This window comes from Peromyscus californicus, unplaced genomic scaffold (assembly GCF_007827085.1).
Source record: "Peromyscus californicus insignis strain IS unplaced genomic scaffold, ASM782708v3 Scaffold_8__1_contigs__length_139910024, whole genome shotgun sequence".
NCBI lineage: Eukaryota > Metazoa > Chordata > Mammalia > Rodentia > Cricetidae > Peromyscus > Peromyscus californicus.
This window is the reverse complement of record NW_026294606.1, coordinates 99,066,446-99,093,667: the sequence shown is the minus strand read 5'-3', so window position 1 is coordinate 99,093,667 and position 27,222 is coordinate 99,066,446. Positions and strand designations below refer to the sequence as shown.

At 45.1% G+C, this 27,222-nt stretch overlaps 1 protein-coding gene and 1 non-coding gene across 3 annotated transcripts; one reads left to right on the top strand and one right to left on the bottom strand.

Annotated features, from left to right (window-relative positions):
• Positions 1-299: 299 nt before the first annotated feature.
• On the bottom strand, positions 300-15,709 carry Tmem170a (transmembrane protein 170A). Of its 2 annotated transcripts, none has more exons than XM_052728506.1 (3): positions 15,452-15,709; positions 6,775-6,945; positions 300-3,693 (listed from the first exon to the last, which is right to left on the bottom strand). In XM_052728506.1, exons 1-3 carry the CDS (start codon positions 15,579-15,581, stop codon positions 3,563-3,565), a joined length of 432 nt encoding a protein of 143 aa, XP_052584466.1. In that variant the 5' UTR covers positions 15,582-15,709; the 3' UTR covers positions 300-3,562. The 2 variants fall into 2 exon arrangements, with proteins under 2 accessions (XP_052584466.1, XP_052584467.1); XM_052728507.1 differs by having other exon boundaries at positions 6,844-6,945; positions 15,452-15,701.
• Positions 15,710-17,032: 1,323 nt separating this feature from the next.
• LOC128104815 (U6 spliceosomal RNA) lies at positions 17,033-17,134 on the top strand. The gene has a single exon (XR_008216118.1). It is a non-coding gene; the product is annotated as a U6 spliceosomal RNA (small nuclear RNA).
• The last annotated feature ends 10,088 nt before the right edge of the window (positions 17,135-27,222 follow it).

The following is a 27,222-nucleotide window of genomic DNA, read 5'->3' as shown; positions in this document are numbered from 1 at the left end:
CTGGGGCCAGCAGATCTGAGTTCGAGGATAGCCTTAAACAAGTTTCAGTCATGGCTGCATAGTGAGACCCTGCCTCAAAATAAATAAATGGGGAAGGGAGACGAAAAGAAAAAAGCAACTCCAGAGCTGAGTGTGGCGATGCACCCATAACCCCAGCACTTGGGAGGCAAAGACAGGTAGACTGCCACAAGTTCAAGGCCAGCCTGGGCTTCATGAAGAGTTGGAGGCTAGACACGAATAGAGCAAGACATTGCCTCAGATAAAATCTAAAAACAAACAAAAAATGCAATCCCAACTCAAAGAATTTAAAGTAATTCTTTATTGATAAACATACTAGCATTAGAAATGTCAGTAGAAAAATAAAATTTAAACAAGTTTCTAATGTACAAAGATTTGATCGCTTGGACTATAGCAGTTAAGTGCAATAACCTAATATAAAAAGTTAAGCTGATTTTGGTCATAACCAGCCTTACATAGTACACAGAAAGAAATACAAGTTCACAAAACCTTCTGCATGTGGGCCACTAACAACACCAGGGCTTCACATTCCAGGAAACAGTTCCTTGGGGAAGGTTGGCGTGTTCTGCAGTGTCACAAGAACTTAATGAAAAACGGGGCAGTCGGAAGGACATTGGAATCAAAAGCCAACATACAACTTAGAAACCTACAGGACACAGGAAGGATGCCAGTATTGGCACGAACGGCTTCTCACTAGTGCCAGCATCTCCTAAGGAGTGTCTTGCTCCAAAGGAAGTGAACAGCCCGAGACACATCTTGCTCACATAATAATCATTACACTTTTGGACACAAACTTAATTTTTATCCCACAATTCACTAAGGAATCAAGAGATCAGCTTTTTTGGTTGGGGGTTACCCCTCCATCTCAGAATTTAAAAAGAGGGGGTGAGAAGTGGAAATATAAATGCAGGAATCTGGGTCCAAGAAAGTTCGTAGTGGGAGACACCTCCTGAAGAAATTGTATAAGGTGATGTATTCTACAGAAATCATGGCAAGTAAATCTGCATTTGAGACAAGAGAAAAGAGGAAGATGAGGAACAGGGATCAAAGTGGAAAGCATTCTTGGTTTATCATTCAAATGAAAACATATCAAGCCTTTACAAAGCTTGGTCTATAGAGTCTATAGACACTTATTCACAAAAGAATGCTTGACACACATTGGGATAGATGAAATACTCAGTAATTTGAAGATACATTTTACAGTTCAAGTTCTTTATTTTTTAAGAGCAGATAAAACATAAACAAGAAACAGATGGAAACAAAAACGTCCTTCAAAATGCCCTAACTCTTTGTGTGGGCTGTAAACCCAAAGACCTAACATTTTAATCACGGATGAGTATGTTCAGAAGTTATTATGTAGGGAGAACAGCCACCACCAATTCAACTATGTGCGTAGGGTGTGAAATTACACCCCAAAGAGTGTTTGGTAAGTACTCTACGGTGCTTTTCCATAAACGGTGTGGTCATTTCCCAGAATGCAGAGGACAACGGTCCAGTTTTCCAACTGAAAGGTTGTTTTCCCAATTCACAGCCCCTGAGACTGAAATGGAAGTCTTTTGTCAAAAGAAAGATTGCTCTTATTTCTGGGGAATTTAAAGGGCCCTTTATCTGCACTTCAACTGCCCACCAAATCTGACCTGTCACTACAGTTTTAACAAGTGGTAGTCTAAAGGAAAGAGCTGACTGGTTTTTGTGGCCACCCCTGCAATTTCCCCCCCGGCAATTCCTGGAAAAATTGACCCTCTTGGCTATTTGACCTGATTTTAAAATTTATGTGTATGTGGGGGACAGGGAATATATGCACATAAGTGCAAGTGCCCACAGAGTTCCTCTTGGCTATTTAAAATTTTTATTACTCTTATTTATTTATTTATTTATTTGTTTGTTTGTTTGTTTGTTTATTTATTTGTTCATGCATGTGAACAGCATATGGAGGTCAGAGGACAACTTGCAGGAGTTGGTTCTCTCCTTCCACCATGTGGGTCCCAAGAATCAAACTCAGGTCAGAGGTAAGCACCTTCACCTGCTGAACCATCTTGCTGGTCCCCTCCTGGCTATTTCTAACCAGAAGCTGAAAGCATATTGCTTTAAGATAAATTTATGCCCTTAATCGGTTGTCAGTCTTAATCTCACAATGAACATTCTCCTTTTAAAATGTGAGAGTTTTAACTTATACCAGAGGCTACTTTGAGAACAGGTAACAAGAACATTGTACTTTATACAAAACCGTTAAAATGATGAAAGGCGCATACTTTTTTACATCCCTTTCCCTTCTGAAGGTCACAGTTCACAGGTCTTTTCAATGAAAAACAAAGTTAGGCAGTAGAGTTAAAAAGTAAAATAGCTAAAATAAAGTTAAAAACTATCTCCTTAAGGATATAAATTCTCTTGACTAGAGGAAGTTTTAGGCACTTTCTGGGAGTTGATACTCAAATACTGCCGAAGTGGGCTGAGGAGCCATTGCTAGGTAAACACAGAAGGAAACCAACAACCACTAACTCATTTCAGCAGTACTCCACAAGTTTGAGAGTCATCAAATACACTTAAATTAGGAAGAAAAACTATAACGGAATCCTGCAAGTGTCTTACTTGTGCCTGAATGTCCCAAGAGCATCTAACCTGTCTGGTTTTGAAGTTCAACTCAAGCTACTTAAGAAAGTCTGCATGTTTCTAGAGAAAGTAAATAAAATGGGCAGCGTTAAAGGTGACAGGTAAAGATATCATGGAAATTCTTTGTAAAAAGAGCCTAAATTAAGCATGATGGTGATGCCTATAGTCCCAGCTACTCAGGAGGCTGAGGCAGGAAGATCACTTGAGCCCAGGAGTTTGGGCTAGCCTGGGTAACAAAGCAAATCCTCACATCTTAAAAAAGAAAAAAAGAAAGAAGAAAGAAAAGAAAAAGAAATCTCAGCTAGCGAGCTTATTTTGATCAAATGATAAATTCACATCTCTTAAAATATATTAAATAATCAGAGGTCAAGATAGTTAACCATGAAGCGTCACATTCTCAGTAGTCACCTACTTTTGACAGTGGAACCAAAGCTGTTACTTTGAATTATACTTCAGTTCTTCTTCCTGTTACATTCCACCAGTTTGTTCTCAAACTGTTCTCACCCCAAGCCAACTTGGCTTTACCCTCACAACGATAAGCTTTTAGTACAGTGCAGCCTGCTTCCTTGAAATTAAACAGCATTTTCCATTGTTTCTGTGAAACAGCAATGTTGCATTTTTGCAAATAATGATGCAAATTCTTGTTTGAAATATGCAAACTTGAGGCATTGTTGGCTTAGGTGAAGATATGCATGTAAAACTTAAATAGTCAAAAGAAAAGAAAGCTGAGGAGCTTGGTTTGGCTGAGAATGAGAGGTGCCCGCAAGGGTCTTCATTTGCTGGAGCTTCTAAGTGAAGGAAGAGCTGCGGTGTTCTTCACATTCTCCTGCCTCCAAGTCGTTTCCATTCGAGGAATGAAGAAACCAGGACACCATCTCTGCCTTTTGAGGAGTCTATAAAATGCAGGTATGACATCCCAGTGAAAGGGCATATGCTATAGGGTAGCTAAAACCCGTAAAAAAGAGACCACCACTACACAGAACGTCTGTCCAGTGCCAAGAGTGAGGGCTTCAAACGGGATCATCTCCTTCCCTGCAGCTCGGTAAACCCCAGCGATTGCTGCACCTGGTCCAAATGAATCGTGTTAAAAGAGAAAAAACATTAATTAATAAAACAAAGCCTGAGATTAATGACGTCACTAAAATATAACACTTAAAAATTTCACTATTGGGAGACAGACTTTCCATTTAATTATGTCAGAAGTTTTGTGTTCCTTGTCCTTTCTGGTCCACACTAACTTTCTTTGTGTGGTTTGCAAGTCAGCATTTAGCTTTGTACCCCCTACGATTGAGCACCTCATATTTACTGAGTGATCTGAAGTAGTCAAGAGGACAAGACAGCAATTCCCCCATGGTCCACCATCTCTCTTCACTCCTGTGCCATTCAATTAGCCCCATGCCTATCACTGAAAGGGCACCAACTCATTCCTGGCAATGGAAGACAATCTACTGAGACAGATCAAGAAATGTTTCCAGGCCACAGGGAATCCCAGCTCCACTTGCTATTATACTGAGGGCTCCATCCAAGGAAGAAAGAAAAGAGTGAGGAAGAAAGAAAGGAGTGAGAAAGTAACACAGCATTCTGAGCCCTAAGGCTATTCAAAGGGCACCAGGGCAGAGAACTCGGTCCCTTCTGTTTCCCAGGTCACTGCTTTCCTTATTATAGTGACTACAACTTCCAAGAGAGTAAGAGCACAGCACACAAACACCTGTGTCGACCCAGACACCCCCATCTAACATTCTACACAAGCACCTGTGTTGATCCAGACCCCCCACCCCATCTAACACTCTGCACAAACACTGGTGTGGACCCAGCTATCCATCTGAGTCACAGGAACTCACAGAATACAGATGACTCCATCAAATATCAACAGGTAGACTGGGGCTGTGGATCAATGATAAAGCACATGCTTAGCATGCACAATGCCACTGGTTCCATTCTCAGCATCCCCAAAAGAAAGGAAGACTACACATTCTTAAACTGTGATGTGAGCCGGGCGGTGGTGGCGCTCGCCTTTAATCCCAGCATGGGAGGCAGAGGCAGGTGGATCTCTGTGAGTTCGAGACCAGCCTGGTCTACAGAGCGAGATCCAGGAAAGGCGCAAAGCTACACAGAGAAACCCTGTCTCGAAAAACCAAAAAAAAAAAAAAAAAAAAAAAAAAAAAAAAACCAAAACAAAAAAAAACAAAAAACCAAACAAACTGTGATGTGAGATATTATTAATGTGTTTTAACAAGCAAACAGTGTTAGATATTTGACTTTGCCTCCAGCGGCAATCAATGCCACTAATCTCAGAGTGCAAGTTTCATGGCACCTCTGTACTGAGCTTCCTTGAAAAGAAAAGAAAGAAGCCTGAGGAACTTGATCTGGGCCTTCACATGAGACATGGATGACGAGGGAAGAAAGGAAAATCTTACAGAGAACAGGAAGAAAAAAAACTACCCCCAATCCTGAAAACAGAAACGAGCACATATTCAGTGACTGTGTGCCAACTACTTTGCCAAGTATTCTACTCTGTATGGAGACATCTCATCTAATCAGCATTCAAGGATGTAGGGTGGGTAGTTCATCTCTGCTTTACTGACAGAGACCAGTCCCAGGGGCCAGAAATTCAGTGTGGCTACTGCAGTGTTAAGCGACACAATTAGAACACAGAGAAACTAGGCTACGGTGCCTCAGAAGGAAAGAAAGAGAGAGAGACAGGGAGAGAGGAAAAGAAAAGAAAAGAAAAGAAAAAAGAAAGTCAAAGAGACCAATGGACATTTCTGCTCAAAGCTCAGGGTTAAAAATTCACAGGGAAAATAAGGTGACAAATTAGGAATGTTACATTCCTATGTTTCATAAATAAATTTATGATTTATATATATACATATACAAAATCCACATAAAAATACAATCTGTGGCTATTAATATAAAATATAATTTTTATTTTCATGATGCTTTTAGATTTTTATTTCTAGATAATACATATGCTTCTATGTAAGTATGAATTTAGAAATGATTCAAGCTTCATTTTGGTCCCTCTAATTGTGTTAGTGAAACGAAACAAAACAAAGACAAAAAAAGAAGCAGGTTTAAAAATAGTCTGTAATTTCCATGCTACTCCGGTCTCTGGTCAGGAAGTCTGGGGGTGGGGGTATTGTGGGATAATCTTTTCGTACACTGTGAAGATATGTCTTTGCCAAGGACCTTCTGATTGGCTTAATAAAGAGATGAATGGCCAATAGCTAGGCAGGAGAGGATAGACGGGATTTCCAGGGAGAGGGAGGAAGAGGAGGAGGAATCTAGGTGCACTTAAGTGAGAAGCCAGGGGGACACAGAAGTTGTTGGACATATGATACAGAGTAGAGGTAACCAAGCCATGTGGCAGATTAAAAGCAGGTTAACTTAAGTTATAAGAGCTAGTAGGACAAGCCTAAGCTAATAGTCTCTGGGTTGATATTGGGGGCTGGCAATCCAAAGATAGTCCAACAAGAAAGCCTGCTCCATAGGGGAGCACGGAGGATTGAAACACACAAATCAGGCACTTCCTTTGTGTGTGGAGCTGGGGTCAAACCCAGAGCCTCAGACGCTAGGCCAGCTCTGCCATTCAGCTTTGCATCCCTAGCCCTCAATTATCTTTCTTTAAAAGAATTCCTATCATCAGATTTATCTCCATCCCTAAAGGAACCACACCCGAAAGAGCGGAAGCAATTCGAGAACCATTCTGCAAAGCCAAGTCAAGTTAGATTGGAAGGGAAAGGTGCTGAAGCTTCTATAACCAAATATTTCTATGTTGCTCGTGGCCTGTCTCACAAAGCTTCAAATCTGGCCTGGGAAACCAAAGAGATTAGCCAGGTAAGGGGCTTGAGAGCTAAAAAAACAAAGCAAAACCCAAAAAGGAATATGTTAAAAAAAACAAGATCCACACTTAAAAGCTAACTCTTTAAAATTCACTGTGTGTGTGCACACATGCAACACACACATAACACACACCTTTTTTTCTTCCCAGTGCTAGAGACCAAACCCAGGGCTTTGTGCTCACGAGGCAAGCATTCTACCACTGAGCTACATCCCCCCCTCCTCCTATATCTATAAAAGGAGTCCTAAAATTAGGTGACTAACCACATCGCAAGTTTTTGACTGGTATTTTAATGTCTAACATACTTGTCAAGATTCCAGCAGTAATTGGTCCCACGATGCCCATCAACAGGATGCTTACAGACATGAACCTACCATATTTGTGATGTCTGAGGGTGAAGAGGGCCAGTAATCCAGCAGGGACATGAAAGAAGACAGAAGACACAAGTGCCCACAGGAACACACCATACCACATCTCTGTGAGGGCAGAGAAAGGCAGAGCTGGAGTCACCGTCCTTTCCAGTGAGGCCCCGCCAAGGGGCTCAGTCCAGGCTGCTGCACCCGTTACTCCAATTCTCACAGCATTTAGTTGTACTCTAGAGGGTTTTGGTGGTGGTGTTTTTTGTTTTGTTTTGTTTTGTTTTTGTTTTTGTTTTTTCCCCCCCAAGACAGGGTTTCTCTGTGTAGTTTTGGTGCCTGTCCTGGATCTTGCTCTGTAGACCAGGTTGGCCTCTAACCCACAGAGATCCGCCTGGCTCTGCCTCCTGAGTGCTGGGATTAAAGGCATGCGTCACCACCGCCCGGCTTGTTTTTTTTTTTTTTTTTTTTTTTTGGTTTTTCGAGACAGGGTTTCTCTGTGTAGCTTTGCGCCTTTCCTGGAACTCACTTGGTAGTCCAGGCTGGCCTCGAACTCACAGAGATCCGCCTGGCTCTGCCTCCCGAGTGCTGGGATTAAAGGCGTGTGCCACCACCGCCCGGCTTGTTTTGTTTTTTAAAGTAGGGGAGAAACCTTATTTTTTTTTAATTATTTGTTTTATGTACATTGGCGCTTTTGCCTGCATGTATGTCTATGTGAGGGTGTCAGATCTTGGAGTTACAGACAGTTGTTAGCTGCCATGTGGGTGTTGGGAATTGAACTTGGGTCCTGTGGAAGAGCAGTCAGTGCTCTTAACTGCTGAGCCATCTCTCCAGGCCTTGGTTTTTGTGAGACAGGTCTCACCATGTAGCCCAGAACAGCCTCATACTCATGTATCTGAGGCTGGCCTTGAACTCTGAACCTCCTGCTTCCCTTGAGTTGGTATTATAGGCATTTGCCACCACGCCAGGCTTTACTGATGGTGTTTAAAGGGTTCACAAACTACCACACACAGCTGATCTCCTGTTTCCGTATTGAGGACTTAAACTCATTCATCACAGGACTTGGAGACACAGACATCTTTCGGCCCAGGCTTGCTCACTAAGTCCTGTCCATGAAAGCTCTCCAACATGAACAAGGCTGTTATCAGTGGCAGACACTGGGAGCCTACAGAGCTTAGAAGATGGAAGTCTTCAGGCCCTTTAAGGGAAGAGCTAACCAACCCAGCAAGCTACATGTACTCTCAAACTAGAGCGGGAGAAAGGCAAGGCAATCTAGTCCACAGGTCAAAAGACCTACATGATTTCTCGACTATGCTAGCACAAGCCAATAAATATCTACAAAGTGAAACTGCTTCAAAATAAGCAAATAAATAGCAATAAAATAAATACTGTTAATCAAGGTATCAAAAACTCTTTAAAATGTGAAATAAAAGCCTGCCTGGGGGCTGGAGAGATGGCTCAGTGGTTAAAAGCACTGGCTGTTCTTACAGAGGTCCTGAGTTCAATTCCCAGCAACCACATGGTGGCTCCCAACCATCTGTAATGAGATCTGGCGCCCTGTTCTGGCATGCAGACAGAACACTGTATACAAAATAAATAAAGCTTAAAAAAAAAAAAAAAAAAAGCCTGCCTGGTAGGGCAGGCCTGTAATGTCAGTACTAGGGAGGCAGAGGCAAAAGGTTCATGAGTTCAAAACCAACCTAAGCTATATAGCAAGACCTTGTCTCAAAAAATAAGAGGAAGAGGAGGAGGAAGAAATAACAACAATAATAGTAAATACACATGTCTGGCTGGCTTGAAGACAAATGGCAGGTAGGTGAGAAAGAAGGCTACAGAGCTGGGTGTGAACACACCTGTAACCAGCACTTGAAGTACAGGCACAAGGCTCACAAGTTCAGTCATCTGCTAAGTTTCAACTTGGAGGCTGGCCTGGGCTACAAGGGCCTCTGTCTCAGGAAAAACAAAAACAAAACAGAGCTGGCTCCTATGAAGAACCACTACTCTTTTGTTTGTTTGTTTTTTGAGACAGCGTTTCTCTGTGCAATAGTCCTGGCTGTCCTGGAACTCCCTTTGTAGACGAGGCTGGTCTCAAACTTACAGAGATCCACCTGCCTCTGCCTCCTGCCTCTGGGATTAAAGGTGTGTGCCACCATCACCCAGAGAACCACTACTCTTTTAAGACTGTTTTTATTATGTGTATGTATATCGATATGTGCACTTGTGTCTCGGTGCCCACAGAGGTCAGAGGTGTCAGATTCCCCTGGAGCTGGAGTCACAGGTGACTGTTGACCACCTGATGTGAGTGCTGGGACCCAAACTTGGGTTCTCTGCAACAGCAGCACATGCTCTTAATCCTGAGTGATCTCTCCATACCGGAACCTCTACTCTTTCTTGTTTGTTTGTTTTGAGACAGTGCGTCTCTGTGTAGCTTTGGAGCCTGTCCTGGATCTCACTCTGTAGACCAGGCTGACCTCGAACTCACAGAGATCCACCTGCCTCTGCCTCCCGAGTGCTGGGATTAAAGGTGTGCACCACCAAAGCCCAGGTGGACCTCTACTCTTAAGACAACTCTAATTCAGATATTAACCTTTTTTTCCCTTTCTGATGTTAGAGACTGAACCCAGGGCTTCATGCATTCTTAGCACACACTGGCCAATAGTACTCAGTTCCCAGATGTGACATAAAAATATCTCCAGACCATGCCAAATGTCTCCACAGAGACCAAGCTTGCCATGATCTGCTGTGAAGCAGAACAAACATTTACAGGAGCACTTGACAGTGACAGGCACACAGGTGGATGGGATTACATCATCAGGAGCTCAAGTCTGCATAGGAAGTATCCCTCTCAGGCTCATACACTGGTCCCTAGCCAGTAGTAATATTCCAGAAGATGGTGGAAAGTAGGAGGTGGGGCCCAGGTAGAGGAAGCAGGTCACTAGGGGTGGGTCCTTGACTATCTCTTTCCTGCTTCTTGGCTGCCATTGGGTGAGCAGCTCTGCTCCACCAGGTATGGTACCTCACCATAGCCCCCAAAACAGTGCATCCAACTGACTATGGACTGTGGTCTCTGAAACCTTGAACCTGGGTCTTTGAGGGCTAGATGATTTTTTTTTTTAAGTATCTATTTAATGTGTATGGGTGCTTTGCCTGTATGTATGTGTGTGACATGCCTGTACCCAAGGGGGCCAGAAGTTCCTGGAACAGGAGTTACAGATGGTTGTGAGCTCCATGTGGGTGCTGGGAATTGAACCTGGGTCCTCTGCAAGAGCAGCCAGTGCTCTTAGTAGATGAGTCATCTCCCTAGCCCCCAGGATGATTCTTCAGAAAACCTCACAGATGCCAAGAGGAGGGGAGGCTCCGCATGGATCTCCTGGCAGATAGGAGACAGTTGGCAAGCAAGGGGTGAACAGCTGAGTGATGCAGGCCAATGGGCCATGAGCGTCCAGGCAACCTAGTTCCAGCAGGGAGTCACAGCACTGAGAAGACTCTGGTCCCCAGGTGGCCTCTCAGACTTGGACTTCCCAGCTTACAGAACCTTGACCGCCAAGACACAGTAACAAGGCTGCTCCCTGAAAGGCAGGAAGGAAATCCTGATGCTGATTAGCACCCAGACTGAGGAAACAACCAGCTGTTCAAATGTCTAGCCTGTGCAGTTGCGTTCCAGCAGCCTGCCAAGACACCTACCCACTCACTCATTGCTACCTCCCTTGGAGCACAGCACCTAGCCAAGGAGGGCTACCGGGCCCCAGTGGCACCATTCTGAGCTGTGGGGCAGTGGCACACAGGGACGCACTACCCCCACGCACACCCTGAGCCCTATGTGTTGGTTGGCTTCTTCAGTGCCCAGGTACAATACGACTTAAAACACTTGAGGGGCAAGAAAGGCTTTATTACATGAAATGAGTAGTTTATAAAAATACTCTCAGACAGGATGATTACAAGGTTTTAAAAGCTATAACAAACTTAAAACATTAAAAAAAAAAACCTAAGTGATTTCTTTTTAATCTACTGTACCTCAATTTACCAACTGTTTAATAGCTATTTATTGATCGATGTGGAGTTCTTTTCATTCCCCTGGCTCAACACACTGTCAAAATGTTTCCCTGGCTTACAACATCTCCTTGCTCCCCGCTTCACAGCCAGTGCGTTATCAGCTGTGTTTTCCTTGGCGGCTCTAGTGGCAGCTTTCTGCTGCTGTAACACAATCTTTTTGGCTCAAGGTTCTGTAAGCTGGGAAGTCCAAGTCTGAGAGGCCACCTGGGGACCAGAGTCTTCTCAGTGCTGTGACTCCCTGCTGGAACTAGGCTGCCTGGACGCTCATGGCCCATTGGCCTGCATCACTCAGCTGTTCACCCCTTGCTTGCCAACTGTCTCCTATTTGCCAGGAGATCCATGCGGAGCCTCCCCTCCCCTCTACCAGTGACCTTCTCTCGGTACGACCAACTGTGGCCTGGCACCCCTCTCCTGATACTACTTTCTTAGTTGGTGTTCTACTGCTGTGAAGAGACACCATGACCAAGGCAGCTCTTACAAAAGAAAACATTTAATTGGGAGCTTGCTTACAGTTTCAGAAGGTAAGTCCGTTATCACTAGGGCAGGAAGCAGACAGGCAGGGCACTCGAACAGTAGCTAAGAGCTTACATCCCAACCCACGAGCACAAAGCAGAGAGACAGAGAGCCTGGTGTAGGCTTTTGAAACCTCAAAGCTCACCCCCAGTGACATACCTCTTTCCAATAAGGCCACATCTCCTAATCCTTCCCAAAACAGTTCTACCAACTAGGGACTGAGCAGTCAAACTTATGAGCCCATGGGAAGGAGGGGGGAGCATTCTTATTCAAACCACCACAACTGCCAAGGCTTGCATTGAATTCAGGATGTAGCTCAGGAGGGTTGGCCCCAAATGCACAACCATCTTGCCTCAGCCATTCCAGTGCTATGTTTACAGGTGTGTGCCATCATACCAGGCCCTGATCATCTTGTGTAAAACAACACTCCATCCCTTGACACACTTCAGCCACTTACTCTGCCTCTCACACTCACCACCAGGTATGGTGTCCTTACTTTTCTCTATGTCTCTCCACTGGAATGAATGATCCATATGGAGGGGCTCTTGTTTTGTCTGTCAAGGCCTTTCTAACAGATACCCCAACACAACCGGAAGGCTGGAGAGATGACTCAGCAGTTATGAGCCATTGCTACTCTTGCAGAGAACCAGAGTTCACATTCCAAAACCCACAATGGGCAAGTACCTGTAACTCCAGCTCCCAGAGATTCAATGCCTTCTTCTGGCCCCTATGGGCATCCGTACACATATGTTCATACACATAAGTAGAAATAAATCTTAAAAAACAAAACAAAACAAAAAACCAGATACACCACAATCAGTAAATATTTGTTCAGTGAATGAATAACTGACTTGTCCAAGTTGGATCCATTCTTGACTGTAACAACAGTGTTGCTTATTGGGCATTACTTTGCTGGCCAGTGGTGGCGCACGCCTTTAATCCCAGCACTCAGAAGGCGGAGGCAGGCAGATTTCTGTGAGTTTGAGGCCAGCCTGGTCTACAGAGTGAGTTCCAGGACAGCCACAGCTATTACACAGAGAAACCCTGGCTCAAAGGAAAAAAAAAAAATGAAATTACTTTAGTGAAATCCCTATCTTCAGAGTATGAATGTCATTCCTGATTGTGACAAATGACAACTAAAAGCCAGTCATGGTGGTGCAGGCCTTCACCTCAGCACTAAGAAGGGCTCAGGTCCTCTGGCAGCCTCAGCTGCATAATGAGACCTGTCTCAAACAAACACAGAGACAACAAAAGAAATTTGAGCAAGTTAAAATGAGAATTTGGCAGAATCCTAAATGGCTAAAGTGCAAAGGGGGTTTAAAAAAATCAATTCAAAGCTTTTTAGTACAGAGAAACCACAGAATACTCTAGGGCATGAGTTGGCATAAATTAAATATAACCTTTTCTGTGTGACCAAAACAGAGGAAATCAGCCTCAGGACCCTGAATAAGATTCCTAGTGAGAGGTCTTTAGTATCTCAAACTAGGGTCTAACTTCAAGTGCCCATTCTAGCCAGAATTCCAAATAAAGATGGAGGGAGGGGATATGTTTACTGCTGAACTCGGTCAACTTGAGGTCAAGGGCTGTACATACTGGATTAGCCCTTGTGATTAGTACATGGTGATCAATGAGGGCTTTACCCTCATCTGTGTTTATGCCTCCAGCCTGGAACCCACACTGGACCAGACGGATGCCCAATGAAGGAGTGAGTCTTGGTAAACCATACTCTCAAGTCTCATATCAAGTCTGGAGGGATGGCTCAGCAGTAAATAGCAGTTGCTGTTGTGACAGGTGGTGGTGCACACCTTTAATTCTAGCACTTGGGAGGCAGAAGTCGGGGGATCTCTGTGAGTTCAAGGCTAGTTTAGTCTACAGAGCCAGTTCCAGGACAGCCAGGGCTACACAGAGAAACTTGTGTCTCGAAAAACAAACAAAACAAAAGGAAAAGAGTGGTTACTGCTTTTCCAGAGGACCCAAGTTCAGTTCCCAGCGAGTTCCAGGTTAGTATCAAAGTGAAAAATAAACAAAAAGCTGAAGTAAACACTGGTGTAAATGATGCTAAAGAGTCGGGATAATCAGATGCAATGTATGATTCTTTCTATTTATTTTCAAGACAAAGTCTCTGTAGTATGTAGCCCTGGCTGGCCAGGAACATGCTGTGTAGACCAGGCTGACTTTGAACTCAGATATCTGATTGCTCCTGACTCCAGAGTGCTGGGGTTAAAGTTGCAAGCCACCACACCTAACGATCAGCTCCCAGACGTCGTGGAACTTTTAACAGCCCTCTTCTCAGCTCCCTAGACCATCCGTCTTTCTCTTTCTTAATAAACTACGTCTTTCTCCCACCAAATGAACACAGAAACAACATGAACAACAACAAAGGAGAGATGGCTCAGAGGCTGAGAGTAATCGCTGTTCTTCCAGAAGACCCAAGTTTGATTCCCAGCACCCAGGTCAGAGAGCTCACAACCAATCACCTGTAACTCCGCCTCTGGCCTCCGGGGGCACCTGCACTCATGTCCACATACCCGAACACATACACATATTTAAAATAATGTTGTTGGTTTTTTTTTTTAAAGAAAAAAGAAAGCCCGGGAGAAGGAAAGAAAGAAAGAAGAAAGTTATCTGGCTAATTGAAAAGAAATTTAAATAAGGCCTGGTAAATATTTTAGAAGTGCTGTGACTTGGGGACTGTGAAAGAACCCATCCCTGCTTCAGAAGTTTTGAGCTGAAGAATCATAAAGTGTCCTGACTTCTGCAGTACAGGAAGTTAAAATGTGATGTGTACACACATGTACATAGGCGTGACAGAGAGAGAGAGCAAGAAGAACCAAAAGTTATGCTTTGCATAATGAAATTTTCATCAACACAAGCCAAATATTCAACTGTGGCCCCATAATCTAAAGTAGCCTGCCATCTGCTTGCCTAACTACATGGGTGATGGTCTCACAACTGCCTGATGAGCCCCAGTTTGGGGTCCCCCCTCCCCCGGAGCTGAGGACCGAACCCGGGGCCTTGCGCCGCAAGCACTCTACCACTGAGCTAAATCCCCAACCCGAGCCCCAGTTTTTAAGCAGTGTGTGACTTTAACACTGAACATAAGCATATGGGTATTTGTTTTACTGTGTTTCAATTTCTCTGTTTGGAAAATTCCCAAATAGTTGAAGAGAAATAAGAAAATGAATTTAAAAATACCAGACTGATTTAATCCTCGGAGAGTATGAACTGTTCATCATTTGGAAAGGGACTCCAGAAAGGGGTCCGTGTGTATTTTTATTTACTTTTTAATCACTCACTGTCAAGTGTGACACTATTACTTTTCCGGACTCTCATTTTAGACAGATCACAAGCTAACATCTTCAGCTGCCGCCAAAAGCGACAACCACTTTGTCAGCGACTACACAGGCAGGTCCCAGGTGTCCACTGAGAGGCGCCTGGCAGTCGCTGCCCAGTGGATGAGACTCACAGGTGCCTGGCTTAACACGCAATCCCGCCCGTCTTCCTTGACGATGTCTCTGGCCCAGCGTCTCTGTTTCCGAAGTCCAAGTTTCAACTTTGCTGGGGCGCCCTAAACCGCCCCCCTCCCCGCTCTGTCGTCCCCCCCGACCCCAGTCGCCTTGCCTTCAAAAACCCAAAGGAAATAAACCATGCCCTCCCCGAAGGCCTTCCCTCTGGATCCCAGGGGAGGTCATTCTCCTCCTCCCCAACTTTCTGAACTCTGGCAGTTCTGCTGGGTAAAGGTAACTTTGAAAGCTCTCCTGACAGGAGGCGGCGAGGCTCGGGTGGCAGGGAGGGGCAATTCCGAAGTGGAAGTTCTTCAAGGTGTGGGTGGGAGAACCCGCAACAGGTTTGAGCAAGTGATTCCTTGCTGGAGGGGCGACGGGTGGAGGGCAGAGTCGGAGGACAGGGTCAGCAGACAGGTTCTCGGAGGGACAGGACAGGCGTCGCCCCAAGGCACCCGGGTGCCACCCGGCGGCGGCCTCGGCCTCGCCCTGGGGGTGGGGGGTGGGAGGGGGAGCGGCGACAGGTGCGCAGTGCGCAGGCGCGGGGCGGGGCGTACCTGGGAAGGAGCAGAGCGAAGTGGAGTTGGGGCACAGGGTCCCATTGCCCACCCGCGGCACGAGCTTCAGGCTGAGGATCTGCTGCATGAGCCCGGCCGACCCGCCGCCGCCGCTCCCCTCGGGCTCCATCCCGCCGCCATCCACCGCCCGGAGTGCCGCGGGGCCCCGCACCTCCGCCGCCACGGCGTCACCTCTGGCCGGCCCTCTTCTCCCGGCCACCCCAACGGCGCTACTAAGTAATCGTTTCCCCTTCCAATCACAGGGCGCCGCAGATGGAGGGGGCGGGGCGGAGGTTGTTCCCGCCCCCTGGCGCTGCGTTCGGTTGGACAAGGCCCCCGGTGTGCTGCGCCCCCTCGTGGTCGAGTCTCTCCTGCTCCGTTTGGGTGCGCTGGGTTCTGCTTTAGTGTCTGTCGTCTTTTAGTAGGACAAGTCCAGTGAGGTTGCTCAGCGGGGAAAGCTGTTACCTGCAAGCATGAGGGATCTGAGTTCCATCCCTAGGACCCACACGGTGGAAGGTTGTCCTTTGACCTTCACACGTGAACTGTGCACATAAATTTATCATAAATTAATGAACATTATAAAGATTACAGCCCCCAAAATAAATACATAGATAAAAACAAATGAAATGATCAATAGTGTCCTCAAGTTTCTGTGTAGGGCTGGGTATGTATTGGCAGAGAACCAGCCTAGCTGCACAATATCCTGAATTTCAACCCCAGTTGGTTGTAAAAGACCGGAGGTTCAATACCCAAATAACCAATAAACAAAATAAGACGTTAATTGTGCGGTGGTGATGCACACCTTTAATCCCAGCATTCGGGAGGCAGAGGCAGTCAGATCTCTGTGAGCTCCAGGCCAGCCTGGTTTACAGAGAGTGTTCTGGAACAGCCAAGGCTACACAAGAAACCTTGTCTCGAACACCCACCCACCCCCATACAAAAAAAAAAAAGTGTTTTGGATTTGAGTGTGTACTGGCTGATTTTGTGTGTCAACTTGACACAAGCTAGAGTCATCAGAGAGGAAGGAGCCTCATTTGAGGAAAAGCCTCTGTGAGATCCAGCTGTAAGGTATTTTCTCAATTAGTGATCAATGGGAGAGGGCCCAGGACATAGTAAGTGGTGCCATCTCTGGGATAGTGGTCCTAGGTTTTATAAGAAAGCAGGCTGAGCAATCCTGAGGAAGTGAGCCAGTAAGCACCTCCCCTCCATGACCTCTACATCAGCTCCTGCCTCTAGGTTCCAGCCCTGTTTGAGTTCCTTGTTCTGATATCCTCCCATGATGCACTATGATCTGGAAGAATAAGCTAAATAAACTCTTTCCTCCCCAACTTGCTTTTAGGTCATGGTGTTTCATCACAGCAATAGAAACCCTAAGACAGGGTGTATACCTTTTCCCAGGCAGCTAGTCCTCTCCTTTCTCTTTCTTAAGAAATTGCCTCCATTTCTATTACCGGTTTTGTTTGTTTGTTTTTGAAACAAGGTGTTGCTATGTTGTCTTGGCTGGCTTGGAACTCACTCGCTGTATAGACTATGTCTGGCTTCTACCATTAAAAAAAAAAAAAAAAAAAAAAAGAAAAGGAGTGCTCCCTTCCACTGCAAACACATAAAATTGAAATGATGCAGAGATTAGCATGGCCCCTGCATGAGGATGACATGCAAATTTGTGAAGCATTCGGCTTATTTATTTATTTATTTTTGAGACAAGTTTTCTCTATATAGCCCTGACTGTTCTGGAACTCACTTCGTAGACCAGGCTGACATTGAACTCACAGAGATCCACGTGCCTCTGCCTCCTAAGTGCTGGGATTAAAGACCTGTGCCACCACCACCTGGCCATATTTTTATAAACATGAAAAAGAATTTAAAAGAAAACAGACTGTGTTCTGAAAGCATAAGAGTGTCAGGTGTGATAGCACAAACCTGTAATTCCAGATCTTGGAAGATTACTGTAAGTATAGAGCCAACCTGGGCTACATAGACTCTGTCTCAAGGGGTGGGGAGTGTGCAGGGGCCTGGAAAGATGGCTTAGTGATTAAGAGTGCTTCCTGCTCTTCCAGAGGACCTGTCAGGAAACTCACAATAGCCTGTAACTCCTGTTCCAGGAGACCCAACACCCTCTCCTGGCCTCTGAGAGTACCTGTATGTACACATGTGTCACACACATACACACACACACACACACACACACACACACACACACACACACACAAATATATTTTTCAAATGGGGCATCAACTATGAATCAAGTTAAGAAACAAGAACTTCAATTATACCACAAAGATACATGCTCAACTATGTTCATAGCAGCACTATTTATAATAGCCAGAACCTGAAAACAACCTAGATGCCTGTCAACTGAAGAATGGATTAAGAAAATGTGGTACATATACACAATGGAGTACTACTCAGCAGAGAAAAACAATGACAGCATGAAATTTGCAGGAAAATGGATGGAACTAGAAAATATCATCCTGAGTGAGGTAACCCAAACCCAGAAGGACAAACATGGTATGTACTCACTCATAAGTGGATTCTAGATATAAAGCAAAGAAAATCAGACTGCAACCCACAGAACCAGGGAGGCTACATAGTAGGGGGACCCTAGGATGACTGTGGCTTATAATAAGTTTTGGTTTTACTCAATCACTGGGCAAGCCTCAATGAAACATTTCACTATTAGGATAAGAATTTATACTGTATCAAGCTGATAATAGAAAAATAAATTAAAAAAAAAAAAGACATGCGCTAGCACACCCGGGGTACACACAGACAGCAGCTCCAATAGGCTCTTTGAAAAACCTTTCCACAGGCCCAACACCTGTGCTCAAACCTTTCCCAAACACTGACTACTGAGGTGCCTCTCATGGGGAACAAGGACACTAAGGAGGGATGGAGGCACGATTCTGATGTGAGGCTCCTCCTGGCCCAGGCTGTTGGTCCTTACTTGTGTCCAGTATGGTTACTTCTGGCACACCATTTTATCAGTGACCTTACTATGTGTAATGGCTAACCTCGGTTGTGAACTTGACACTCCTGGGAAGAAGGACTCTCAATTGAGGCATTAGCCTGGCTTATGGGAATGTCTGAGGTGGTATTTGCCTAACTGCCAATTGATGGGGAGTGGAGGGTAGGGGTGGGAATACAACCCACTGTGGTGGTACCAGCCCTAGGCAGATGGGCTATATAAGAAAGGTAGCTGATTGTGAGCCTGGGGCTTCCCTGTGGTCTCTGCCTGAGTTCCTAACTCAGATTCCTGTCTTAAGCTCTTGCTTCCCTTGATGATGGACTGTAACTTGTAAACTCAAATAAACCCTTTTCTCACCAGAAGAAAGAAAGAAAAAAAGAAAGAAACAAAGGAAGAAAGGAAGAAAGAGAGAGAGAGAGAAAGAGCCAGCAATGTAAATTCAAAGTATGAAGGCTATTCCTTTACCTCAGGCATCCAGAAAACCAGTCCTTAGATGTTTAAAGTTGGGGAAACAAATTCATAAGGACAAAATGATGAATTTCCTTTATGGCCAATTTAAAAAGATTTTTTTTCTGCATTCATTGTTCCTTGTTTGTTTGGGGGATTTTTTTTTCTGCTATTTTTGAGACAGTATTTCACTATGTAGCGCTAAGTCTCTCATCCCTGTCTCCTCTCTAGGAGGCTGGAGAATCACCCAGGAATGCTTTATCCATTAAACCAGAGCTTAAAAAAAAAAAAAGAAACAAGAGCTTCACCAACCTAAGACAGAGCACCTATGTGGCCTGGGCAGGCGTCTCCATGACGGGTAAGGTGACCTGCTGACGTCCCATGCAACCTAAGTCAGAAGCTCATTTTTTTAGTAAAAGGGGGACCTGTAGGGTTCTGGCCCCCGTTTTGGGTAGCTGTTGCCTGGCTTGCTGACCTTGCTCTTGATATCCTCCCTATGCTAATTCCTAGCTGGGTTCCACCCTCCTGAATGCTTAAGAGAAGTTCCTTGTCTGTGCATCCTGCATAATGGGCGTTAACAGCTTAGATGCAAGATTGTAAAACATCTGTAGCAAACTTCTGCCCTCTGGGGTTCTCCCATTGTGCTGTAAGCCTGTATTTAAGACCTTCTCCCTCGTTCAATAAACAGCATTCGGCAGAAGGAAAGAAAGAAAGAAAGAAAGAAAGAAAGAAAGAAAGAAAGAAAGAAAAACAGAAAGACAGAAACAAGAGCTTAGTGTAGACACACACACACACACACACACACACACACACACACACACACACACACACAAATAGATTTTAAAAGTTACACTGTGAAAAATACCTGGCTCCTAGCTGGGCATGGTGGTCCATGCCTTTAAACCCAGCACTCGGGAGGCAGTGATCTCTGTGAATTCAAGGCCAGCCTGGGCTACAAACAAAACAAAACAGTATGTGGGTCCTCATGACATAGTAAAGTCACATACCACTTCAGTAAGTAGGCAGTGAAAGCCGAACTTACTTTAAATTTGAAAGCATCATGTGCAAAATACACAGCATTTCTCTTTCAAGGATATTAGTAAGATGACTGATTAGCAGCATCCTGAATCCTCCTGAAGCCGAATTTTAGAATGCTTCTAATGTTTGTTCCATAACAATGCCGCTGGGTTTTTCTTCTCTTTTCTTTTGGTCAACCAAGAATCTTATCCAAAACAAAAATACTAAATGTTAAAAGTCATCTTTTCGCCGAGCAGTGGTGGCACACTCCTTTAATCCCAGCACTCAGGAGGCAGAGCCAGGCTGATCTCTGTGAGTTTGATACCAGCCTGGTCTATAGAGCAAGTTCCAGCACAGGCTCCAGAGCTACAGAGAAACCCTGTCTCAGGAAAAAAAAAAAAAAAAAAACACCAAAAGAAAAAAAAAGCCATCTCTTCAATGCATTGTCAAGATTGCCAGAATCCATTTCAAGGGGAAGAACCCATTATTTGGGGGTTATATGACAGTCGCCTGTGCACCAAAGCAGGAAAATCTATTTTGAATTTAGAATCCTATCACCAAACTATAACTGGAAGCTTATTTTTAAGATTAACTTTGTTTTTATTTATGTATATATGTGTCTGTCTTCATAAGTGTATATCACTGTGTGCCTGTGTCAAATCCCCTGGAGCTAGAGTTACAAGTGATTGTGAGCTGCCTGAATGGGGTGCTTGCAACTGAATTAGGATCCTCTGGAAGAGCAACAAATGCTCTTAACTGCTGAGAGAGTCAAAGAAAGGTATTAGACCCAAAGGACTCAGAAAACGTGTATTCTTATGCCTTTTCTAAAGAAGTGTTGTGTGAACTAGAGCAGAGGTAAAGAGTAGTGAGCACGGAAGAGAGGGTGCAATGCCAGAAATGGGGGATTAACCAGAATGCACCACATCCCCTGTGGAAGTCCCAGCAGCCACCTGTCCAGATTCGACCAGAAAGAATTATCCTCAGGAAGAATAATAAAAGCACTTTCAGTCTAGCCACGACATGTTACTAAAATTTTAATGACTGGGAAAATGAGGAAGGGAAAGAGAAGGAAAAGGGATTTGTGGGAGCTGATTGTAGGTGCTCTCTCCAGTAATCACATAGAACTTAGGAGTCTGAGACAGGGAAGCCACCCAAGAGTTCTAGGCCAACCTGGGCTCCGTAGTGAGTTTCAGGCTAGCCTGGTCTACAGTGTGAGCCGTTGTCTCAAAAAATAAAGAGATGTGCCAGTGAGATGGTTCAGTGGATAAAGACACCTGCTACATAAGCCTGATCGACTGAGTTTGCTCTCCAGAACCCATGTAAAGGTCAGAGAAGAGAACCAACTCCACAGAGTTGTCCTATGGCCACACATGTGCCAATGGACACACACACCTACACACAGTAATGACAGTTTGGTTTGGTTTTATTTTATTTTATTTTTGAGACAGGGTTTTTCTGTGTAGCACTGGCTGTCCTGGAATTCACTCTGTAGACCAGGCTGGTCTCAAACTCAGAGGTCCACCTGTCTCTGCCTCCTGAGTGCTGGGTTTAAAGGTGTGACTCACCACCACTGGGCTAATAATGATTTTTTAATGTGTATGAATGTTTTGCCTGTCGGTATGTCTCTGCACCGAATATATGCCTGGTGCCCTGGAAGCTGAAGAGGATGTCAGATCCCTTGGAAGTGGAGTTACAGACAGCTGTGAGCTGCCATGTGGGTGCTGGGAATCAAACCCCGTTCCTCTGGAAGAGCAGCCTGCTCTTAACCACTGAGTTATCCTTCCATCCCACAAATAAAGTTGAAGGAAAGAGCGAGAGAGAAAGAGAAAGAGAGAAAGAAGCCAGGCATGGTGATGCATGCCTTTAATCCCAGCAGTTGGAAGGCAAAGGCAGATAAATCCCTGAGTTTGAGGCCAGCCTGGTCTACAGAGGGAGTTCCAGGATAGGCTCCAAAGCTACACAAAGAAACCCTGTCTTGAAAAACAAAACAAAACAAAACAAAGATCCAGTTGTGGTGACACACACTCTAAGGATATGCTGAAGAAACAGAGGCAGGAGGATTCCAAATTCGATGCCAGCCTGTGCTATACATTTTGTGAGTGTTGGTGGTACATGCCTTTAATCCCAGCACTTGGGGGGCCAAGGAAGGTAGATCTTTTTGAGTTCAAAGCCAACTTGGTCTACATGGTGAGTTCCAGGACAGCCAGTGATATACAGTGACACCCTGTATTAGTTACTTTTTTTCCCCTCAAGAAATTGTCCTGTTAATCCACTTCAGTGGAGTAAATGTGCTGGCTAGAGAGATCTCAGTTCAAGCAAGCTAAGTGTAAAGAACAAATGGGTCAGTAGAGGGCAGTGTGACAAAGGCTTTCCTGAGAAAGTTGATGTAAGTAACTCTGCCTCACACGTCATTCTGGCCAGAAATAGGATTCCTTATACCTATGACTGCTGCTGATGGGAAACGCTACATTAAAAACCACTGGAAGTAAGCATGAAGGCACGTTTATAATCCTGAACAGGATAAAGATTTCAGAGACAAACACAAAATTCAGAGGCCATAAGGGAAGAATTCACTTGTAACTTTGTAATTTGGTGACACTGAATGTGGCGACGACGTGGTGATTTGACGCCATACATACAAACGTACAACCCAGTCAAACTTCATACGTAAAATGTGCAGCTGGTGCATGCCAGTCACACCACAATATCACAGTCCAGCTGTGAGGACTGCGGCTGGGGGTTTTGGCTATTATTTTTTGTTTTGACTTTAAAAAAAATTATTTATTTATTGTTCTTAGCTCTGGCATTCTAAGCAGCTACTTCATTTTACTCCGCCTGCGCATACCATAAAAATTGGGATGGTCTGTTCCTAGGCTGACTCTCTCATTTGATGGTGGACTCCTTTAGGGAAGGGGTGCAGCTGGTTCTTTTTTATCCTCAGTGACCAGCACAAAGCAGGAAGGCAGGCTGGGGAAGAGCACGCAGGCAGGAAAGGGATCAAGCAGAGGGACTGCAATTGCCCACCATACTGCTCAGTAGTTTTGGTTTCTGAGACATTTGTAGACAAGTGCTTGGGTGATTCCCTAACTTCAAGGGACCATGCCATAGTCAAGGTCAAGTGATATTGATTTCTAAGCCTGTGGTGTGGTCCTTTGCTGGGGTCTACTTTCATCCCTAGTGTGGTTTACTTGCTGGGACCGTTAATGGTGAAGTCAAACCTTTGAGGTTTGTTTCTTTGTTTTTGTTTTTAGTTCTTTTGTAGGGAGCTGCTCAAGACAGGGTTTCTCTGTGTAGCTCTGGCTGTCCTGGAACTCACTCTGTAGACCAGGCTGGCCTTGAACTCAGAGAACCACCTGCCTCTGCCTCCTGAGTGCTGGTATTAAAGGCATGCACCACGACCATCATCGTCACCACCACCACCACCACCACCACCACCACCACCACCACCACCACCACCACGCTGGCAAGGCTGTGAGTTTGAATCCCAGCTCATGTATTGAGCTATATGGATCAAGTCTTTCTGCTGTGGACCCCCAAATTCAAATGTTGCAGTCTTGTGCTGGGTGTAGTGGCATGCACCTATAATCCCAGAGCTCAGGAAGTGTAGGCAGGAGGCCTGAGTTTGAGCCATCTCAGACAACACAGTGAGCCATCAGAGAAGAAAAGAGAGCCAGAAAGAGTAAATCCTAACTTCCAAGGTGATGGTGTTAGGATGTGGACCGACCTTAGGGTGACCACTGGATAGACAAAGGCTGAAGCCCTCACTATGGGATGGATCCCCTTTACAAAGCAAGCCTGAGGCTGGGAGGGTGGTGCAGACTTGTAATACGAGCACTTGGGAGACACAGGTAGGAAAATTGCCACAAGCTTGAGGTCAACTTGGGCTACTTAGCTACACAGTAAATTTCAAGCTACCTTGGGTGTTATTCTAATACATAACAAGCCCTGATCTCAAAAATAAATAGGCCCAAGAGAGCTGCCCTGTCCCTTCCCGTAGTGTGATCACAGAACTAGTCTTTACCGAAGTGCTATTCTTTAGACACTGCCAGCACCTCGCTTGTGGTTTATAAGTCACAGTTTGTGCTGATGGACCTTCATGGTCAACTTGAGCAGACTGAAGATTACCTAAGGGATTAGTAAAGCACACCTCTGGGTGTGTCTGTTGAGGGCTTTATCTGAGACTGTTAGACCATGGTGGATCTGACCTAATGAATGAATAGATGGTTTGAATGACTCCCAATATGATGGAATTATTGGAAGGTGGTCAAAAGCTGACTGGAAGAAGCTCATCACTGGGGGCATACCCTCGTGGCCGTACCTTGCTCTGGCCCATTCATGTATCCCACTTTTGTTTGTTTCCTGGTCATCATGATGTGAATTGCTCTGCTCCACCGAAGTCTGTCACAATGAAATGACATCACTGAAATGCTGAGCCACCTCTCCAGCCCTGGTTCCTTCCCTGCTAAGTTGTTCTTTCTGAAAAGCTATGAGAAAAATGACACATACACAATCTAAGGCATTTTGTTGCATTAGCCTAAGTAGATTCTGAGCTGCCCATTAATAAAATTAGAGTTTAGCCTGTCTTTAATCCCAGCATTCAGGAAGCAAAGGCAGGCAGATCTCTCTGAGTTTGAAGCCAACCTGGTCCCAGGACAGCCAGGGCTATGTAGAGAAATGCCATCTCAAAAACAAACAAACAAATAAATAAACAAGCTGAGCAGTGGTGGCGCACGCCTTTAGTCCCAGCATTCAGGAGGCAGAGCCAGGCGGATCTCTGTGAGTTCGAGGCCAGCCTGGTCTACAGAGCGAGATCCAGGACAGGCATCAAAACTACACAAAGAATCCCTGTTTCAAAAAACCAAAAATAAATAAATAAACAAACAAACAAACAAATGAAATTAGGGCTTTAAACATCATGCTCACATTGTCAGCAGGGGTAGAAACAGGTTTTTATGTAGCTTGAAGCTTCGAAAGCTTGAAAGATGAAGATGATGTGAATCTCAGTTGGTAGCATGCTTGCCCAGCATGCCTGAAATTCTAGTTCAATCCCAATACCACATACCACAGAAAACAGATGCAGAGGCATAATGCCTCTAATCCCAGCACACAGGAGGTGGAGGCAGTGTAACAGGGCAAAGTTCTCCATCTTATCTTAGCTGAAGCCATCTTTGGTTCCTGTCCCCTGTCCTGAAAAGTCCCTTGGGAAAGCACCTAACCCTGTTCTAGAAATTGGCAGTTGAAATGCCCCAGCTAACTGCATATTCTTGGCTCTCGTTAAATTGCTTGCTTGCTTCCCCCTGCAGCTGCCAACCAGAATGCAGTTTTTCTGTGTTTTTTGTCTTTAAAAATTCCTTGTAATATGCATTCAGGGCTGTTCTAGGAGAAGTGTTTCTCTCCAGGCAGGGGCCGCTGGCTGAGTGCAGACTCTCAATTCGAGCTTTGGTTGTGCTGAATGGTCTTTGGGTCTCTCCCCTACAACAGCAGGAGGGTCATAAGTTCTAGGTCATACTTTGGAGATGGTCTAGTGGGGAAAAGCATTTGCTGTGCTGAGGACCTGAGTTCAAATCTCCAGAACCCACATAGAAGCTGACGGATGTGTGTGTGTGTGTGTGTGTGTGTGTGTGTGTGTGTGTGTGTGTGTGTAACCTTAGGGCTCCTACAGTAAAATAGGAGGTGCAGTCAGGAGAACCCCAGGAGCTCAAAGACCAGCTAGTCTGGTGTGCTCAGTGGTAAAAACAAGAGACCCTGTTTCAAAGAAAATAGAGAGACAGCTCCAAGGTTAAGAGCACTAGCTTCTCTTCCAGAGGTTCTGGGTTCAATTACCAGTACCTACACGTTGGTTCACAACACAGGCACACAGGCACATACCTACATTAGCAAGTTCTCTCTCTCTCTCTCTCTCTCTCTCTCTCTCTCTCTCTCTCTCTCTCTCCAGGGCTGGAGAAGGCTGAAGACTCATGGAGTAAAACCGCTTGACACAAAAGACTTATGATCCGAGTTTGAATCCTGGAACTCACCAAGTTGACCTCTGACCTCCACATGTGAGCTCCCACATACACATCATGCATACAGTGATAAGAGAATTAAAAAGTGGAAAGAGAAGACACCCAAGGTTGTCCTCTGATCTCTACATGCACCCACATTCATACGCCCCATAGGCTCATATATGGAGCTGTTTGGGAAGAATAACATGTAGCCTTGTTGGAGGAGGGTTGGGTTTTTGAGGTTTCAAAAACACAAGCCAGTTAGCAGCGCCCTCCTCTCTCTCTCTCTCTCTCTCTCTCTCTCTCTCTCTCTCTCTCTCTCTCTCTCTCTGTCATCTTGTGTCTCAAGATACAAGCTCTCAGCTACTGCTCGAGGGCTATGCCTGCTGCCATGCTTCTTGACATGATGGTTGTGGACTCACCCTCTGAAACTATAATCCCCAAATTAAATGCCTTTTTCTATTAGTTGCCTTGGTCATGGTGTCTTATCATGGCAATAGGAAAGTAACTAAGACATGGATGTATGCACACATGCACACACATGTGTTCTGGGTCATTCTTAGCTACACAGTGAGTTTGAAGAAAACCTGGGCTACATGAGCCCCCTCCCCACAAAAAAAGCCTAAAGTCTTCAAATCATGTATCCTGTCCTTTGTGCTAAATTCCACCAGTTGTTGAAGGCCACACCTACATTGAGAATCAGGAACCAACAATCATGAGGATGATGATGTTGTGACAACAATGGAGAGTTCCCGGATCAGTGTGTGTCCCTATTGGATTTGTGGTCCTTGGTGTGGGCTCAAAGCCACTTCCTTGTCCTGGCCTGAGAAAGGAAGCCTGCCCTTCTTTTAAACATTTACTCTTCATTCACTGGCTCTTGTTTCCCGAGTTTAGGGCTAAGTTCTGCACGCCCAGCCTCCCTTGAATGAGCCCCTTTGCTGTCAGAGCTAGGTGTGGTTTGCAGGAAGTACTCTTACTCTGTCTAGAAGAACCAAGGCAAGGCAGAATCACCCTTGAAGCGTTTTCTCTTCTAAGCTCCTGGCAAGCCTGAGTTCCAGGCACCCCATGACCTGCCCCCACCTGCCTCCCAGACACTGACCTAGCCAGGCTCTAACTCTGCCACTGGTTGGACTTGGCTTGCTGCCCAGATCTCCCCAGCTCCCTCCCCCCTCTTCTTTGTCTCCTTCTAGGTTACACTTGGGGTTCTCTGCTCCGGACCCAGAATTTTACCATTTCCTGTTTCCCCTAGTTGTATTTTATAAGGGACAACTATGTCTAGGTATTATTGCTGATAGGAGACAGAGCTAAGCAAAGTTGGATCTTCCCCTCTTACCACTGCACGCCCAGAGCAAATCCAT